Source organism: Pelophylax lessonae (assembly GCF_965119305.1).
Source record: "Pelophylax lessonae genome assembly, chromosome: 1".
Classification (NCBI taxonomy): Eukaryota; Metazoa; Chordata; class Amphibia; order Anura; family Ranidae; genus Pelophylax; species Pelophylax lessonae.
In genome coordinates this window covers 295239441-295260677 of record NC_138768.1, presented here as the reverse complement: position 1 = coordinate 295260677, position 21237 = coordinate 295239441, and the positions used below count along the sequence as shown (strand labels likewise).

Below are 21237 nucleotides of genomic sequence, written 5' to 3'. Positions count from 1 at the left end.
TTGGCACGCCATGAATAGAAATAATAATATATATATGTTACAGGTAATGAGTGAGATGAGGCATCTTATAGATTTTCTAGCCATTTTCTAGAATAACAAGTGCACACATTGACTGTAAGATGCAGTACACAGTATATGATGGAATGAATGGTGTTTGTCAGCAGCCATGGCAGGGTATGTACAGTGATGGCCCAGTATGAGCAGAGTCTGCACTAGGCATGCCTGTGTTTAGCTGTCACTATTTGCTTTGCACTCCAGATCCGGTGAGCAGGCTGATCCACCCCCAGAGTTTGTGAGTGTCCGTCCCTGCTATCACACACAGGAGAGGAAGTAACAGACATCACAGCTTCTCTGCTCATGTTAATAGAGCCTTGCTGTACAGGAGCAGGAGGCTGTCAGCACAGGAGAAAGGCAAGATTTGGCCCATTAGAAGGGAATCGCTCGGTCCCCCCGATCTGCTGCCCTGTGGATATGCTGGAGATTGCTTTGTAAGCGCCAAAACAGCTGTTCCAGCCAGAAGACTGCAGAGGGAGACGGATCTGGTGTTCCCCTGGCTGGGATTTTCTATTCTTCTTCGCTGGATTCCCAATTCCATGTATTGCCGTGTCTTTGCTCTCCTTTGGAATAAGCAGGCTTGTTTGTTGAGGTCCCTCCACCCTGCGATCAGCAATGATTTGATGTGAGGGTTGCTAAAGAAGAAGGAAAAAAAAAAAAAAGGGAAGCACATTGTAGTGACTGCCTGCCATTGCAGCAGAGAGAAGCTGGGCTTCCTGCAAGCCAGGGACATGGTGTGCTGCTAAGGCTGTGAATGCAGATCGCTGGAGCTGGAGACCATCGCTGAAGCCTGAATGTGTGTGCCTGACATCTGCAACATGTTGGGGAGAGGGATCGAGGGGCACCTTGTTGGGAAAAACGCCTGATTCTTCTCCACTACAATGCCCACTCCTTGAAGGAAGTCCTACTGCCTGCAATCTGTGCTGGAATACTGGGAACCCACACACACCATCTCTGTGGAATCCTTTAATGAAGTCCAGAGCTAGGTGGCTGCCCCTGTGATGCCCCTCCAAGCTGGATTGTCTGCCCTGCTCAAGACACATTGGGATTTGTCATTTAAAAAAAATTAAATTCAAATTGGATATTTGTAGCTTGATTCCTGAAACAAGTCATTGAACCTCCTCCCTTGCCTTGCCATACATGAACCAGGCCTCATTCAGGAGCAATCTGCATTCACACATCCCCTGGGTCCATCAACGCATCGACTTGAATTCTACCCATTTTTGCATTTCAGCTTGCAGAGACATTTTTGTTTTTCTGGCAGGATTGCATTGTTACTTTTTATTTTTCATTTTTAATTTAATAGAGTTTTCGTATTTATTTTTTTAAACGGATACTGTGTTTTTTTTTTTTTTATTTGTTGACTTGCATTTCTTGGCTGGGTTGACTTATAACTTCAAGTTTCCACCATGGCGGATCTAGAGGCGGTTTTGGCTGATGTCAGCTACTTGATGGCAATGGAGAAGAGTAAATCCACTCCTGCAGCCAGGGCTAGCAAGAAGATCGTACTGCCTGAACCCAGGTAAAGAAAGAGAGAAATAAATGAAGGCCGCTCTTACACAAGTGGGGGTGCCTTGTATCTGTAGATGACACATGTTGAGTTTACCTGTTGGTATTTGTTTTGCAATGAATGGATCAGGCCTTATATATGGACCTAGAGAGAGAATTGGCTAGGTATGTGATGTCTCATGGCAAAAAATGAGTTTACCATTCATTTTTCTTTAATGCAAAAGGACCTTAAGCATGCCATCGGCTATGCGAATTTCAGCCGCTTCCTGATGAACTGGACAAAATTTGCTATGTGGGTTGACTTGTCAGCACCCTCCTGCCTGACATCTGTCAATTAAAAAAATGTAAGGAGCTAGACAGAAAATTGTCAGCTGAATAGTAGCGGCATCCAATCAGATGCAGCTATTGTTTGGGCATTCTGACAGCTGCTGGTGCTGGCTGTCAATACAATAGCTGCAGCGGGAAATTCCTTCACCTTTTGCTGTATAGTGTGGATGGGGGAATCGGTTACATTTTTTGTCATTGAGGCTACAGGCTGAACAAAAAATGCTAACTGTGGGGTTGATTTGCTAAACCTGGAGAGTGCAAAGTCTGGTGCTGCTGTGCATGGTAGCCAATCCGCTTCTATCTTCAGCTTGTTCAAATAAGCTTTGACAACAAAACCTGGAAGCTGATTGGTTTCTATTCAGTTGCACCAGATTTTGCACTCTCCAGTTTTAGTAAATCAACCCCTGTGTATAGATATCTTTATTGCTGTGGGACAACACTGAACTGGACATCTTAAGCCCCAGGTAGTGGTAAAATGGATTTAATACAGCTGCAAACATGGCGTCACTTTGCTTCCTTTTGCCGGCCGAGACTTGGGTAGACTCGCTGTTATGTACAAATTCTAAAGAGAAATCGACACCAAAGACTTGTTCACACCATGTCCGTTAACTTGTGTTTTTCTGCACACTACCGCACATGTATGGCATGAACAGAGAATGAGAAACAATTGCTTTCTATGTGCTCTGTAAACACCATACATGTGCAGTGGTGTGCAGAAAAATGCAACTCGTTGGATATGGTGTGAACAAGCCATGAATGTTGGGAAAGAAAAAAATTCTCTAAAGCTGCATTCACATTACTCAATTTGTGATTGCAGGCAGAATCGCTGCAATTCCAGTTTGTGTGGCAATTAAATGATTGGGGTGCCATTAAAGGATATTGGCACCCCAACACTATGCAATTCTGTCAGGATTGTCGCACAAAAAGATCAAATGGCAATCTCAGCAAAACTTTCAAAATTGCTTGAATTCTGTCGTCTTAAAAGGAGAGAAGTTTCTTTTTCGGTGACAAACACACGTAGGGCAGCCCATTAGAGCGAATGGTTTGCCCTATGTGACGTGCAAAATCATGTGAAAATTGCATGTTAAAGTCGTGTAGCTTGTTCCCTCTACCTAATAATAATGTAGGCAAGGCCTCATTGTCCTTGAAAAACCCCAGTATTCTGGAAAATATAGAATTCATGTTACTAAAGTGGTAGTAAACTGCATTTAAAAAAAAAAATTTGGGCCCCAGGCAGTTTAAGTCCTACTAGCAGTTTGACACTTGCCTGGAAACGAAGGTGCTTCCATCTTCACCCGTTCTTTCTTCTGGGTTCACAGGCTTTGGTGATATGAATGGCCGAGCCAGTGATGACATCACTCCCATGTGTGTGCGGGGGTCACTGTTTATGGCACAGCTCTAAAGGAATGACACCGTTATGCCGTTCCTTCAGAGCGTATTCGCCGGTGATGTCACCGGCTGCATCTAAGATAAATATCTCCTAAACAATGCATGTTTAGAAGATATTTACGGTACCTATAGGTAAGTGTTGTGTTTTTTTTTTTTTTTTTTTTTTAGGCTTAATAATAATAGGCTTACCTGTAGGTAAAAATTGTACATGGGAGTTTACTCACACTTTTTAAAGGTAATCTGTCATGAGATCAACATGCAGGCTGTCATTGCTGGCCTCTTTTTCTGAAAATGTTGGTTGTCTGGCCATCTTGGTGAGTCACTGACCTCAAGTTTGTTTGCAGACAAGGACGTTGGTCTTTTTTTTAGACATTTCTGGTCTGAATACTTGTTCCAGATCAACAGATCCAAAGTTATTGAAGTCAACGGATTAGCATGACATCCAAGCTCCTAGTATTTTTATCAATGTAATATTTCTCTTATTGCAGGCCTTACTTAAAATTTTTTACTGCGCTGCTCTTTTCAGTAGCCGACGTGTAACAGAAAACAAAAATGTGTAGTCTGCCTTGGAAGCCATGTGATGAAAAATGAATTTGGAACAGTTGCCTGCTGGCTTTGTTAATAGACAGATTTTCGGAGAACGATTAGGTTCTTCTAATCGAATCTGTCTGCCAATGTATATCTGACTTCTTTATATCCAGTAGATCTGTCGCACACAGGTGGTTCCACAGCATGAATTCCCGGTTACTTGTGAATAGAAGAGAGGCTGCATTGATCCCTTCTCTGTCTAATGAAAATATTGGCCTGACCATGATTTGTGAATATGGCTCATGCTGTGCCTGTACTCTGCACTCAGCTTTTGCCCTGCCCCGATGATGTATGGGTCAATGCACCCACATCTGAACGTGACTTACACGTTGGTTATTTGGTTAAACCACCTCCATCTGAAGGGAATACCAATTTCTCTGCTTAGATTGAAGCCGGCAGAATGGAGACATTTCTAGTCCTAGTCAGCTGCTGTGACATCACACTAGTCATGGCAGCCAAAGGGAATTTGTGGCCCCTTCTTGGTTACCATGTAATGTACAGGTGCCTAGTCAGCACCACCGCTATCTCATTAAACATTGTACTCCATTTCATAGCTCATCTGTGACATGCATTGTTTGAAAACATGTCAGAAAGATCTCTTAAAATAGATCTTTCCTGAAGCTCAAGCCATGCAGTGGTCAAATGAATAGGTGACCTTTCAAGGTAAATGGTTTCTGGCTTATTCCATGAGCATACAAATAGTTGCCATCTATACCGTACACCTATCATTGTAGTGTTTTCAAAACACGTTTGTTGAATAAAATAGACCTGTCACCCCATTCCTTTCAATAAATACTGTGACCGATAAATCACCCTCGAAATATGCAGAATTGTGAGGCCTGTAATTCTGCCCATTGAAAATTAGCCCTTGCCAAATTGAAACAGATTTTTGGTGGAGTATTTTGTCCTTTTTTTTTTTTTTTTTTTTTTTTAAGCACTTAACTGAAGGAAAAAAAAAAAAAGCCTCTCTGGCAGATTTTTTTTTTGATCTTGTGTTCTGGAGATGAAAGAACGGTTAGCCTAGGAACCACTACTTCCTGTTGGCTTATCTGTCATGCTATATACTGCCTGCTTTGGCCTTCTGTCCTAGCTTCTTCATTTTCAGTTTTAGCATTTTCTATATCTGTTATATTATATATCTGATGTATAGTAGCAGAGCAACATGTGTTTTTCATGAACTGTAATTATACAAAATTAATAGTTTGATCTATGCTAGCATGTGTGGAGCGGCTATGAGTAACATGTGGCCTTACTAAAGGGACTAGAACTCTGGCATTGCAGTTTGTAAACATCTAAAAGAAGCGGCCATATAGGCTGCATTCACACTTGAGCGTAGCGTTTTTTACCGCGATTTTTACCGTGATTTTTACCGCGATTTTACCGCGATTTTTTTCAGGCGTTTTTTATTGACATCTATCAAAAACGCTGGTAATCAGCCCAAAAAGAAGCTCATGTACTTTTTTCAGCTACAGGCGTTTTGCAAAACGCTCAGATGTGAACAGGGGCCATTTAAATGAATGGGGTTTTACTTGTTTGGAAGCGTTTCTTTTGAGCGTTTTTGGAGCTGAAAACGCCCAGGTGTGAATGGAGCCATAGACAGCAAATGAAAAGTTATGCCTCGTACACAAGCAACGATTATCGGCCGTCTTTAGTCCAGTGTCGTTGTGTTGGTTGAAATGTGCTCTAGACTGCACACAAATTTTCTCGGCCAACAACAACCAACTTCAGAAGTGATGTCATGTGCTGGTTTACTTTCCGAGTGTTTTTTCTTCTCTGAGCATGCCCAGTCTTGCTCATCAGATTTTTGTCTGCCGAAATCTGTACTGACTGACGGAAAATCAGCCGTTTTGTTGACGGCCAACAAAAATTTTATAGCCTGCACACCAGATTTTTTTCGGCCGAAAAGTCGGAGTCGGTTCGAAAGCATCATACTAACAAGCCGAAAATCGGACATTGGCCGAAAATTCCCAGCCAACTATCGATGCGTGTGTACGAGGCATTACACTTTTTTTTTTTTTTTCAAATTTATAAATTGTTACTTTCCTATATACCTAATGCTCTATTCACACTGCTGTGACAGCTTTGCTTGAGACTTTGCCCTGCAACTTCGATCTGACTTTGATGCTATTTAGGAGCCTGTACAAGGGCTGAAATCACACCCAAGCTGGTCCAGTAGCGCAGAAACCTTTTTCTAAAGTCGGAACAACTTGTGTTGTATCAGTTAAGATGGCTCTCGTAGTTAAACATTGAATTTGATATGTCATGCGACTTGGGGTCTCGCAAGTCGGATCCCTTGTTGCAGCATTTTGAACCAAGCTTAAGGGTTCATTGCAAGGCCCTTTAAAGCAGCCATTCCAATCAGATCCATCTTCTATTTTTCAAGCAGCTCTGAATAAAAACTTCATGTGATGCTAGCCATATACCAATCGAAAAATCTTTTGGAACGGGTTTTCGGAAAACGAACACACAGTTGTGAGAGAAAACGATATTGCCATTATGTAATGACCAAATTTTGAACGATAAATCATTCAGTAGAGCTAAATGAGTAATTTTCTCATTGTTTTTGGCTTCTGGGTCACATATGCGCTGTACCAACAGTTACATTTTTAACATGCGAGAAGCACATTAACCTTTTCAATTTATCATTCATTTGGCAGAAGATTTCCAAACTTTTTTTCAAAAAGGAAAAAAGGTTACAAAGGATTTTTGATTTGTGCCCATTAACTGGAGTAAAAAGAACCAAATAGATTTTTGAACAATTCTTTTTTGTTTGGGGAAGGGGCATCGTTAGTCTACAGCAAGATAAATGTAAACGGACATGCATCCGTTTATATCCGGTTACCTCAAGTCCGTCTAGGACTCTAAGTCCAAAAAAAGAAAAAAAATTGAAAAGGTTTGCATCCCTTGTATTTGTTTTTTAGACTTAGTGGAGTTCCGGCCTATCTTGCAACTTTAGTGATTCCTGGAGTGCTCGCTATGCTGATCAACAATTGGGCATTTTCAATTTTTTTCGGGGGTCCCTTACCTTATTTTCAGGGCATTTTTGATTGTACTTCCTCCTTCTCCCCCCTCTGTGGCCACGGCCACCGACATCACTTCCGCCTTTGCATTGCATCCTGGGAGCTGTTTGTCATCACTCCCAGGGGGCTGGAATAAGGAAGAACTCCCAGAACACAACCTGGAATCAGGAAGAAGGACACAGCAGATTACACTGCGGCTTCAGATGCCCACATCCAAGATGGCCGCGCCCAGACAGCGTTTTTAAAAGTAAGATTTTGACTAAAATCCAATACCGTACACCTTGTAAGTATGAGAATAGCGGTTCTGTAAAGGGCGATGGATTAGTATTATAGGGGTATTTTTAGTTAAAAAAGGTATTTGAGACCGTGACTCCACTTTAAATGTGACAGACCTGAGATAGTTGGATAAAAATGTTTACATCTGCCATAGAGCATAATCTGGGTCTGCTTAAAGGATAAGTTCACTTTCAGAACATTTTACATGTCCCATCTGGTTTTAGGGTGGAAAATGTAACATGTACCAGCTCTTGCAGCTCTCCCTTCTCTACCTGTGACAGCGGGCAGGGGTTCTCCCCACGCCTACTCACACAATATGAAAAGAGCCCACACGGGTACATCATTCATTCAGTTTCCTGTGAACAAATGCCTACAAGTTCCATCAGCCATTGCGGCTGATGGCTTGTAGTTCTCAGTGAGCTTCCAGGGTGCTGGTGAGTGCTCTGATAGTCCATTGATTCTTCCTGCTCTCAGTTAACTACCTGCCCGTATGAGGTATGGCATGACATCTATGCTGAGAGTCTGCAGGAGAATGAGACTGCACCTGGCATCTGCTGGTCACAGATGCAATGCTCTGCAGGCTCCAGAAAAAAAATAAATGCACATTTTTTTTTCCTGGTGGGGGGGGGGGGGGGGTTGTATTTTATTTATTTTTTAAAAAGAACTTATCCTTTAAGTTCCAGGAGGCCAACACAGTCAGACAAGTCACAAAAGTAACATCTGTATCATTCAGTTCCGATTCAGCATTGAATCCGTTAATGGATCCCCTGATGATCACAACAGACACAACTGGTGTGAAAACACCCTCTAAGGCTTTGTACATATGGGATTTGCAAAGCTTTTAGTCTTTTTCAGGTAGCTCTGCTAAAGCTTTTGGGGCTCATTTACCCCAACTTGCACACTAAAATGCGTGCACATATACGTTGTTTAGGGGCAGTAAGTAGCGGTACGATACATGGTTACAACACCTGATGTATTTTTACAATTTTTATTTTTTTTTTTTTTACTTTATTGAAATGTCACAAAAATGACAGTAAATTCAGATCTGTGCACTACACGGTGCATTGCGTAAAAATGAAGGATGTCTGCATTTTTACACAACACACTTCAACCCACTTTAAGAGCCGGTTCACACTGATCCGACTTGTCAGGCGACCAAGTCGCCTGACAAGTAGCTTCCAATGCTGTGCAATGGAACCTTTCTAATCAGAGCGACTCAAGTCGCTCCGACTTAGAAAAACGTTCCTGCACTATTGCGACTTGCATTGACTTCCATTATGAGAAGTCGTTGCAAGCCGTGCAAAATGGGCGACTTCTTTAGTCGCCCGAAGTCGGGGCGACTTTGAGTCTGATTAGTGTGAACCGACTCTAATGCAGCCTTATGGTGCGAACAGGGCATATGGAAAACATTTGCTTCTGATCCACACAGCTCAACTGACATGGTGTGAGCTAATCCTTAAAGGTTAACTCCACTTTTGTGGGGAAAAAAAATTGAAAAAAATATAGCATAATTCAATTGCTACACAAATCATATTGTAATTAAATGTTACCTTGCTTTTCAATCTAAAATTCAAAATTAAAATTTTGATTAAAAAAAGCAGTGCTTTCATTTTCTGTAAATAGCAATGCAATATGGCAACCTGGAATTACTCTGTACACAGATGATGTACAGAATGCCCCCCTAGAAATGTAATTTTCTGCTTGTGTGATTTGCTTACTGAATTTCCTAGAAGTCTGCACTAAGATACAAGTCAGATTTTGGGCATCCCCTGCAACAAAAATGTCATTTTTTTTTTTGTGAGATACTCCCAAAGGGAAGTCACGTGTAAACAGATGCAGACCATGCCACTTTCCTCATTAGAATCCTGCAAAAGCAGCAGCTGATTGATAATTCTAAAACTACTGACATTCACTTTGCACATGGGCACAGACAAACAGCTATTTCCTCACCATAACAAAAAGAAAATGTAGGAATCTGGGGGGCCCTTTTCAGAGACACTGTAACTTTGCCCTACATGGGAACTAACCCTTCCAAAAGGAGCGTTCAGTAATGGCAGCCTCTGGGATGCCGACTGTTACTCTAAACAAGCAGTTAGCAGGCTTCAGTAAGCCTCAGCATTATTAGAAGCATGTTGAAAGCCTGCTAAACAACTTGTTTAACGTGATGGCACTCCTATTAGGATCTGTGTTTACATTGCCATACTGGAGTGGAATGGTGCTTTTAAAGGCTTCAACAAAGTTACCCAAAGCCGGCCAATACATTTCTTGCTGTACGCATTGTTTTTTTGCATACTATAATCTCCATACATAAGACCTGGAGGATACATTGTTGGTTGTTCTTCTCTCGTTGTCTAGATTTTATATTGAGATATATATATATATATATCATCTCACAAAAGTGAGTACACCCCTCACATTTTTGTAAATATTTTATTATATCTTTTCATGTGACAACACTGAAGAAATGACTCTTTGCTACAATGTAAAGTAGTGAGTGTACAGCTTGTATAACAGTGTAAATTTGCTGTCTCCTCAAAATAACTCAACACACAGCCATTAATGTCTAAACTGCTGGCAACAAAAGTGAGTCAGAATGTCCAAATTGGGCCCAAAGTGTCAATATTTTGTGTGGCCACCATTATTTTCCAGCACAGCCTTAACCCTCTTGGGCATGGAGTTCACCAGAGCTTCACAGATTGCCACTGGAGTCCTCTTCCACTCCTCCATGATGATATCATGAAGCTGGTGGATGTTAGAGACCTTGCGCTCCTCCACCTTCCATTTGAGGATGCCCCAGAGATGCTCAATAGGGTTTTGGTCTGGAGACATGCTTGACCAGTCCATCACCTTTTATCCTCAGCTTCTTTAGCAAGGCAGTGGTCATCTTGGAGGTGTGGTTGGAGTTGTTATAATGTTGGATAATTGCCCTGCTGCCCAGTTGCTAAAGGTAGGGGATCATGCACTGCTTCACTGTGAGGGGAGCACTCATGCAGCCCCAGACCATGATACTCCCACCACAATGCTTGACTGAAGGCAAGACACACTTGTCTTTGTACTCCTTACCTGGTTGCCACCACATGCTTGACACCATCTGAACAACTTGGTTTATCTTGGTCTCCTCAGACCACAGGACACGATTCCAGTAATCCATGTCCTCCTTAGTCTGCTTGTCTTCAGCAAACTGTTTGTGGGCTTTCATGTGCATCATCTTTAGAAGAGGCTTCCTTCTGGGACAACAGCAATGTAGACCAATTTGATTCAGTGTGCGGCGTATGGTCTGAGCACTGACAGGCTGACCCCCCTCCATCCCTTCAACCTTTGCAGCAATGCTGGCAGCACTTATATGGCTATTTCCCCAAGGACAACCTCTGGATATGAGCCTATGCACTCGACTTCTTTCGTCGACCATGGTGAGGCCTGTTCTGGGTGGAACCTGTCCTGTTAAACCGCTGTATGGTCTTGGTCCCTGTGCTGCAGCTCAGTTTCAGGGTCTTTGCAATCTTCCTATAGCCTAGGCCATCTTTATGTAGAGCAGCAAATTTTTTTTTTTTTTTTTTTTTTTCTCAGAGAGTTCTTTGCCATGGGATGCCATGTTGAACTTGCAGTGACCAGTATGAGAGAGTGAGAGCGATAACACCAAATTTAACACACATGCTCCACGTTCACACCTGAGACCTTGTAAACCTAATGAGTTACATGACACTGGGGAGGGAAAATGGTTAATTGGGCCCAATTTGGACATTCTCACTTAAGGGTGTACTCACTTTTGTTGCCAGCAGTTTAGACATTAATGTCAGTGTAAATTTGCTGTCCCCTTAAAATAACTCAACACACAGTTATACAAGCTGTACAGTCGCTACTTTACATTGTGGCAAACTGTCATTTGTGGTCACATAAAAAGATATAAGAAAATATTTACAAAAATGTGAGGGGTGTACTCACTTTTGTGAGATACAGTGGGTGTGTGTTGTGTGTGTGTGTGTGTGTGTGTGTGTGTGTGTGTGTATATAATATATAGTGTGTGTGTGTGTGTACATACATACATTTTTATTTTTTATTTTATTCTTATTCAGCAGCATCAAAATTTAATTCATAGCACATATAAACATCCGATTGGTGTTTTTGTTGCTAAGAAAAAATGGACTGTGCTGCAATAACTTCAATCCCCATGCTAACTACAATATTTCCAACCTTAGTAGCTACTTAGTATAGCATTGTGGCATAATAGTGATTTCAAACTGAAAAGACAAGTATTGTAGCCAGCTATGAATCAACAGAGAAAACAACTGGGGAAATGTATTGCTGCTACAGATAATTGCTACAAAGTTGCTGGTGTGATATGGGCCTAAACCTATACTATGCCCTTATTAGGAAAATATAACTTTTTTTAAAGGAGGGACAATAAGAGTGTATTTAGTGTATAGTTTAGTTTCTCTGCACTTGTCCTCCCACTTGATTTTCTATTACACAGGGCTGTGCATGCTCCCACCCCCACCCTTTTTCACTTCATTTTCCTCAGGGCTTGTTGGTCCTTTAGGACTGGACTTGTTGGGTGGCAGTAGGAGTTTTGCATACACTATACAATGTTTTTTTGGGGGTGAGGGGGGGATAGTCTGCCATTGGATCAGACTTGCAGAGGGCTACTTATGGTCCATCCTAGAAAGCAGACCTGTTTCCTTGCTCAGTTTGTGCAAAGTACAGGTTCACATTATAGCAAAGCAGGATTTTTTTTCTTCCTTTTTTTTTTTTTCTTGAAAGACCTGCCTTGTATCATTTATCTCAAATAATATTCTATGCTACAAAAATACATGTACATAATATAACTGGATACAAACATATATAGGTGAAGTTGATCCAAGGAACATCGGATTGCCTCTCGGGGGATCAGGAAAGTTTCCCCCTGCTGGAACAAATTGGATCATGCTTTGCTGTTTTTTGTTTTTTTGTATATGGCATTGTATGATTTTTATTTTATTTTTTTTCCCTTTTTATTGGTTGCACTAGAGTCTAGACGTTCTTGTCTTTTTTTTTTTTTACCAGATTAAGTAATTTAAGAATAAACCTTAGGGTGTGGGGTCCCAGCGCCATGAGGTTTTACTTAAAGTGGAAGTCCAGAATCGATCTAACTTAGCCTAAAACTGCTCCCACTCCCTTTCTAATTCCTGTATTACCTACCCTGTACAGTAAAAAGAAGATTCATATACTTACCTATTCTGAGGGCACTCTAATCCGGTAACATGATCTTACCAGCCAGCTTTAGGAGTGAAGAGAGATTGCCAACAACAGCTGCAATTATTGGGCGGTGACGTTACCCATTGGCTTACTATGGGGTATTCGCTTTTGTTTGTCCCTTCTCTACACTGAAGCCGGTGCTGGGAGTTGATCATGTGACTGGACCAAAGCGCCCTCAGAATCGGTAAGTATAAGCAGTTTCCTTTTCTCAGGGAGCTAGAAAAGGTGGTGGGAGCAGTTTTTTCAGGCTTAGTTGGATTGATCCTGGCCATCCACTTTAAATAACACCATTAATGTCTGATCAGGAAATCTGTACCTCTAACAGTTGTGAGTAAATCATATAGTCAGATATTAACGCCTGTTGTCCGCTTAAAGCCTCGGGAAACTTGCAAAATTTCCTTTGCGGTTGGGCTGCGCCTGGACTTTTACCTACCTGAAGCTCTGCTCCCCCTTGCTCCAACAGTGGACTGTCCCTCAGGTCCAATGCAGGGCTATAGACCAGGGCTTGAAAAATTTGCTTTGAATCTAAGAGCTAACTAAAAATAAGTTAGAAGCTGTTGTGTGTGTGTGTGTGTGTGTGTGTGTTGTTAGTAAAAAAAAAAAAAAAAAAAAAAAAAAGTCTTAGTGCCGATTCACACTACCGCGGCACGACTTCGGGGGCGACCTGTGAAGTTGCGTGCACCGCGACTTTGGTGGGACTTGCACGGACTTCATATAATGAATGTCTATGCAAGTCGCTCCGATGTCGCCCCAAAGTAGTACAGGAACCTTTTTCTAAGTCGGAGTGACTTGAGTCGCTCCTATTAGAATGGTTCCCGTAGCACACAATGGACCGCGACTTGTCAGGCTGACAAGTCGCGGTAGTGTGAATGGAGTCTTACGGGTGAAACATGTTTCCAAAGGTGAACTTATCCTTTTAACCTTTTTACAGTCAGAGACCATTTTCTTTGCACACCTTTTAAAAAAAAAAAAAATCATTTTAGGCCTGAAGATTACATAAAACCCCCACACATTAAATATTTACTGAAAGCAGACACCCTAGAGCACAGGTGTCAAACACAAGGCCCTCCAGGCCATTTCAGGTGGCCCTCGCACCTCTCCTGCAGCTGCGGTACTCCCCTTGTCTCTGCCCCCACATTGTCTCTGTAGTCAGCAGCAGGGGGGACAGAACTCCTTTGCCAGATCCTGCATTCCTCTGTGCAGCTACAGAAAGGCTCATCTTTGACCAACCTCCCCTTATCAGCAGTCCACAGCAGAGAGGAGGGCAGAACTCATCCTGCAGATCCTGCACTTCTCTGTGCAGCCGCAACACCACCTTGCCTTTGCCTCCCCTGGTTTCAGCATTCAACAGACTCTGAAAGCTGACTCCAGCCCTCCTCTGGTTCTCCTCCAGACCCTGCACTTCTTCCCAGATCCACCCACATCTTCTTCCTGGCAGCCGCACAAGGTAAGTGGGTGCATTGTGATGTAAGGAAGGGTGGTGACTCTTGACTTCTGATGGTGGAGGGTTCTTAACATCCCATGTAAGAGTCTAAGGGGGCCTGGGGTGCTCTGGACATTTAATCCTACATATATAACTGGCCAACCATAATGCTGATGCGGCCCGCGATTAAATTTAGTTTGACACCCCTGCCCTAGAGAATAAAATAGTGGTTAATTTTAGGAGCACAAAAATGACACGTCACCTGTTGGAGCACTGGAAATATAGCAGTAGCTACTGTATACTGCCAGACATCAATAAAAGTGTACATTGTAAACAACACACCATGAAATGGCATTCACCTCCTTACACCTATTTGTAAGCTAGCAGATTTTTAAAACTTTGTTTTTTTTTTTTTTCCTGGAATTTTATCTTTCATTTCATATTTCTTTTTGACTAATATATGCTTTTTGCCGGATGTTACATAGTAGTTGAGGTTGAATAAAGACAATAGTCCATCCAGTTCAAGCTGTGTAGGTGTGTGTGGCTATAATCATCTCTTATACCCCTGAATGTTCTGATCCTTGAGATGTACATCTAAGAGTCTTTTGAAAGCCACCATACTTCCCACAGAAACCACCTCTTGTGGTAGAGAATTCCACAATCTTGTAGCCCCAACAGTAAAGAACCCCTTGCGTTGCCTGAGGTTAAAACGCTTCTCCTCTAATCGCATTGTATGCCCTCAAGTCCTCATGCAATCCTTTCGATTGAATAGCTTTTTTCTATGTTGAGATCACCATTGAGGTATTTATAAATTGCTATCATGTCCCCTCTCAGGCATCTCTTCTTTTGTAATTCCAGTCAAAACCTAAGCTTTAATCTTCTTCCATCCCATTCTATTTACCCTGTAAAATGAAATTTGCCTATACTTAAAGTTGCGCTGGTCCTGTCACGTGATCTCTCCAGCGGCGGCTTCAGTTTAGAGGAGAGGCAGCGACAAGGGCTGGAGAGCCTGGGGCGATGACGTCACACAAAGGCATACTATGGGGCATCCGTCTTGGCTTTCCCTCCTGTACACTGTAACAAAAGCACAGATCCAAATAATTGTTGAATCCAGATGAAGTGGCGCATTATCCCCAGGTGAAACTATCTTACATCATACACACAACCAACAACTTTATATTTTAATTAGGTGAGCATTGGAAGGTAAAAGTTCTTGGTGGCTTCCTAAATTATATTTCCAGCCACAAGATGTTTAGTGTTCTGGTAATTTTGATGTGACCTATATAAAATGTTCAACAAATATAGTGATACTCCCTTGTAATAGGCCCATCAAGTGGGTGGAGCTGGAAGTTAAGGTGTACAGATTTCTCCGTTGGAACCCCCAAGACCCTTAAAGTGCTCTTGGATTCAGGCAATTAACATCCACACTTAAAGAGGTTGTAAACCCACCTCACAAACTTTTACCTATAGGTAAGCCTATATTAAGGCTTACCTATAGGTGCTATAAATATCTCCCAAACTTGCACCGTTTAGGAGATATTTAGAGTGTATACTGCCGATGACGCCATCGGCTCAGGCGCTCTGAAGGAACGGCTACCCGTGCTGTTCCTTCAGAGCTCAGTGCCGTGAACGGCGGCTCCCGCGCGCAGGCGCAGGAGTGATGTAATCGCACCTCCGGCCAATCAGATGGCCGGAGGACGCGAACCCGGAAGCAGGACGGCCGGACATGTCGCCGTCCTGTCGCTGAGGTGGCGGCACGGTGGGGGCTTCGTTTTAAGGTAAGTACTTCATAATGAGCTAGTATGCGATGCATACTAGCTCATTATGCCTTTCTCTTTACAGGGCTTTCTTTTTCTCGTTTTTTTTTTGGGGGACTTTACTTCCTCTTTAAGGAAAATTCCAAGTTGCAACCGATATGAAGCCAAAAAAGGCAAGGACCTTTCTGACAAACTAATAGCAAATTAATCAAGTCCTCTTGATTCATGAGATGACAATAAACTGACTCCTAGGAACAGAAAAAAAGTCAGATTAGAGAGGGAGCGAGGAGAGAACAAAATTACCATGGGCCACAGGCCCTGGATTTCTCTTTTTGTTAGAACGAAACAAAAAACAGTATGTATGTTAACAGGTTCTTGATTGATAATCTACATACAGTATAAAGTATTCACGCCCCTTGTAATTTTCCACATTTTGTGATGTTACAACTTAATTTGTAAATTCATTTATTGAGATTTTATGTGATAGACCAACACAAAGTGGCACATAGTTGTAAAGTGGAAGGAAAATGATAAATGGTTTCAAATTTTTATTTGTATTTGCTACCAAGTCAATACTTTGTAGAACCACGGCAATTACAGCTGCAAGTTTTTTTGGGTATGTCTCTACCAGCTTTGCACATCTACACAAATTAGAGTAAAAATTTTGCCCATTCTTCTTTGCAAAATAGCTCCGAGCTCTGTCAGATTGGATGGAGAGTGTCTGTGAACAGCAATTTTCAAGTCTTGCCACAGATTCTCAATTGGATTTAAGTCAGGACTTTGACTGGGCCATTCTAACACATGAATTTGCTTTCTAATCATTCCATTATGGCTCTGACTGTATGTTTAGGGTTTTTGTGCTGCTGGAAGATAAACCTCTGCCCCAGTGTCAAGTCTTTTGCAGAGTCTAACAGGTTTTTTTCTAAGAATTCCCTGTATTTGGCTCCATCCACCTTCCCATCAACTCTGACCAGCTTCCCTGTCCTGCTGAAGAAAAGCATCCCCAAACCATGATGCTGCCACCAGCATGTTTCACAGTGGGGATGGTGTGTTCAGGGTAAATTTTCCGCCACGCATAGCGAAAAGGCCAAAAAGTTTAATTTTGGTCTCTTCTGACTAGAGCACTTTCTACCACTTGCTTACTGTGTCCCCACATGGTTTCTCGCAAACGGCACTTTTTATGACTTTCTTTCAACAATGGCTTTCTTTTTGCCACTCTTTCATAAAGGCTAGATTTGTAGAGTGCACGACTAATAGTTGTCCTTTTGGACAGATTCTCCCACAAGAGCTGTGGATCTCCGCAGCTCATCCAGAGTTACCATGGGCCTCTTGACTGTTTCTCTGATTAATGCTCTCCTTGGCCGGCCTGTCTGTTTAGGTGGACGGCCATGTCTTGGTAGGTTTGCAGTTGTGCAATACTCTTTCCATTTTCAGATGATGGATTAAACAGTGCTCCATGGGATTTTCAAAGCTTAGATATTTTTTTCTATAACCTAATCCTGCTTTAAACTTCTCCACAATGTTATCCCTGACCTACCTGGTGTGTTCCTTATCCTTCATGATGCTGTTTATTCATTATGGTTCTCTAGCAAAGCTCTAAAGGCTTCACAGAACAGCTGCATTTATACTGAGATTAAATTACACACCGATGGACTCTTTACTAATTAGCTGGCTTCTATTGGCAATTGGTTTAACTAGATTTTAGTTAGGGATATCAGAGTAAAGGGAGCTGAATACAAATGCACACCAGACTTTATATAATATATATATATATATATATATATATATATATATATATATATATATATATATATATTTATTTGTAAAAAATGTTAAAAACCATCAATCCTTTTCCTTCCACTTCACAATTATGTGCCACTTTGTATTAGTTTATCTCACATAAAATCCCAATAAAATACATTTGTTTTTGGTTGTAACATGACAAAATGTGCTAAAGAAACCTTTGTGTACAAATCTTTGACACCAAGCCAAGCTCTTTTGGTGTCCCGCAGTAAATGCACGAGTGTTAGACGCATTTTGGGTTGCCATCAGGGAATAATGGCACCACAATGGCATTTTTCACTTGTTAGCAGAAACACTTCCCAATGTTGCACAGTTGTACAGGCTCTCTTCCCGTACTGAAATTGCTTACTTTGATTTCACTGCTTCTCATAGGGCATTAGATGCTGCAGAAAATCAAATAGCGCTCACCTTATTTCCTTGCTGGAGGATGTGCATAAGGGTGGTTGTAGCCATTTTGTTCATTTTGTGTTTTTTTTTTTTTTTTTTTTTTTTTTTTTTTTAGTGGGTGTTGTTGTGCTAGTGGTGTAAGTGGCGCTAAGTCCCCAATCCTGAACTCAAGTTACATTATTAGGGTACATGGACTGTTAGGCATGTTCTATGATTGGCGCAAATATCCTAGCAATTTTCCGCACCTGGAAGTGTACGTGCCGCGTATAGCCTGCTATACAAGTTTTGTAATCGTCCATTACATTTTTGATTTTCTGTTACTGCTCCTTCATCATATTTCCCCAAACTAAACTTCTGCATTTGGGAAATATGTCATATGCACACACATAGGCAAATGGCAATGCAGTGACACAGACATTTACAAGAGTATGGTCTCGTACAGCCATTCACTTGTACTGCAGGCTGTACGCAACACCTTTCGCTCCCTGGGCATGAAAAAGTGCTGGAAGATTTACACTCAGCAATAAAAAGGGTGTAAGTGACGCTGCCTTCTACAGTATTAGGGCTCAAAATTAACAACAATGTGCAAGTCCTTTACTAGGAAACTACAATGCACTTCCCTTCTTGGTAAAACAATATGTGTGCCTTGAAGAAGTGTAAGTATTTCCAACATTGAATGAAATAAATACATGTTCCAACCGTATTATAATACACTCCCACCACGTGTAAAAATACCCAGATGTGCAATCAAATATAATCAATATAAGTCCTATAGTGCAATAACTATGAAGATATTCATATGTAAATTAAAATGTAATCATTCAAAAATATACATACTGTATTATAAAAATTAATACTAATAACAATAGAAATTCTCCAACTCAAAGTGACTAATATTAGTACGTTGTGTAACTGGTAGTGAACAAGTTATTTCACTTGTCCTCCCCCCTCCAAAACCACACTCGCCAAAAGGCTTGGCCCCTGGAGAGGCTAGAAGGCACCATGGTTGGGTATTCCAGGGCCCCTGTATGGCATCAGGTGTCTCCTCCTCTTCCTCTCCTCAGTGTGGGATCTTTACATCAATGGTAAGCTCATGTAAAGAAGTAAGTGGGACAGTGGCAAACTTCATAGCATAAATCCATAAGGGTTTTTATTTAATCTAGTAGCTAAAAACAAACTTGCATATATTCATGAAATAAAAACGTCAAGCAATCAATATGTCCGGGACGCCATGCGTGTTCCACAGACCGGAAATCAGAAACTGGATATGACGCTCTAAAGCCTTCCCTACGCATTTAGTTGAAGTGACGTCATCAGGAGCTGCACCATCTTGGCTCACCCATCAGTTTATATGCAATGCGGTCTTATAGCAACCAAATGTCAATTCAGGCGGCCATTTGTAAAGAGTTCAATTCTTTGTAAAGTGTACAATTCTGTGAAAGAGTGTCTTTCATAGTTCATATGACATAACGGTGCACATGTATAGACATACACATATTTGTTCTGTTTATTTAAACATTGCATTATAACAGTGCATTTACACTGGTGCGCTATGATTTGGCAACAGCGCGATTGTATGTGCGGTTTACCCACGATTTTATTTGCACTCTTGAATTCTATTTGATCGTGTGTTTTCATGAAAGCCCTGAAAAGTATCAAAGTCCTGCATTCTACATCTTTGATGCGCTATCAGAAAACGCACGGTCTAATTAAAGCTAATGGGAGCGCATCTAAAACTGCAGCTAAACTGCGCACATACAGTTGTGCTGCGGACAAACCACAGTGCACTGGTGTGAACCCGCTCTAGCTCCTGAAAATTGAAAAATAAATTATTACTTATTCTACAAAGGTATTCTAAAATGGCCTGGACAGATTTCTTGGTACCCCCAATAGAGATTATTTATAACTGGTAAAGTGTAACCCAAGTCCGCGCTAAATGTATGTTGCGGTTCTTGGCAGTCTAGCTTCATGGAACTAAAATGAACGCTTCTAGCATCTTGAACCACTAAAGGTATTCACTGACTGGAACCATCAAATTGTACACAATAGCCTTGCTGCCTTCTTTGTTTCAGGGTAACCAAGACTAAAACGCAAAGGAAGAAGACGCACCAGCCTAGTGCATTACTGTATAACTTGTTCAATAAATGATAAAGTCCAATGTACTCCTAAAAATAGAGAGAAAACGGCTTAACATGAACAAATGCCACCCAACGTCAGTCCATCGAGTATGGCACAACTAATGAGTTTTGAGGGCCATGCCCCCTTCCTCAGAGTACATTTGACTTTTATCATTTATTAAACGTTCTACAGTAATGCACTAGGTAGGTGCATCTTCTTCCTGTGTTTGTGTTAAAATAATTGGATAGAAGGGATATTTCAAACTGCACCAGAACGGGGTGTGGGAGATTACCTGGCTGAAAGTAAACAAAGGGACAGGGATGCTGGTAAAATCATTGGTCCCTGTGTGGCCATGGCAATGACAATATTAGGACAATGATGTTACCAGCATCCCCACTTCTCCACCTGTTGTCCAGGGAATCTCCTGGCTGGTGGCTGAATGGTGGTGATCTGTTGCTTTGAAGCTGCCGATCGAACAGCTGACAGTTTTCTAGCCAACAAGGAGCTGAACATGCACCGAGGATGGAGTGACTGCGGTATGGACACTCCAGCCATAGTACTGCCCCCTTCCATGTGAGAAATAATTGTTCTTGGCAGGTACATGAATCTGGTAACCAAACCAACATTTGTAGTATGGAGGACCGAGGAGACATGCTTTTTAAATTCCCAGCTTCTATCACTTTTTAAGTGATAGAAAATTACATATTTTACTACTTTTCTTCTCTGTAGCATATACAAACTACTTCCACTTTTTACATTTTTTTTTTTTTTTTTTAGTCACTTTCAATATCTACCAACCTTTTACCTTAAACAATTATAGGCTTTGAAAGGTGCATGAAAAGTCAGAGAGCACACGGTGTGTTCCCAAGGGGGCAGTTATATGTGATGGGCCCATGTAATAAGGAGGAGCACACTAGAATCATTGATTGTGGTGTATGCATATAATTGTGTGGCTATAGTACTTATAGAGAATCTGTCAACTCTGGCATATGAGCCATTCGCTCAGCGGACTAGGCCAAACCCAGAAGCTTTCTACGTCCCATGGGGAGAAAGCCGAGTATCTGAGTGTTGTATGTAAAGGTAGGTATTCTGGAAAGCCTAGTTTTACCTTATTTATAGACATAGGGCTGTTACATTTTTTTGGAACTTTCACTTTTTTTTTTTAAAGCAATATAGTCCTCGGGGACTAAAATGTAAAAGTTGTCATGTTCTCTTTAAACCTATTCTACAATTTTTTTGGTTTATCAGCTATATTCTGTGGAAAATGATATTCTGACTTTTCGACTGTTATCTCTGAACGACTGAAAACTGCTGGTTTTTGGGATATCTATCTATGAAGGAAACATTTTTTTGT

The 21237-nt window shown here is 41.5% G+C and overlaps 1 protein-coding gene across 1 annotated transcript in view; it reads left to right on the top strand.

Annotated features, from left to right (window-relative positions):
• Nucleotides 1-316: 316 nt before the first annotated feature.
• GRK3 (G protein-coupled receptor kinase 3) overlaps nucleotides 317-21237 on the top strand; it is a 539783-nt gene continuing 518862 nt past the window's right edge. The window contains exon 1 of the mRNA XM_082258195.1: nucleotides 317-1576. Coding sequence (XP_082114321.1) covers nucleotides 1464-1576 — 113 coding nt within the window. The 5' untranslated portion in view covers nucleotides 317-1463. The remainder of the gene's footprint in view (nucleotides 1577-21237) is intronic.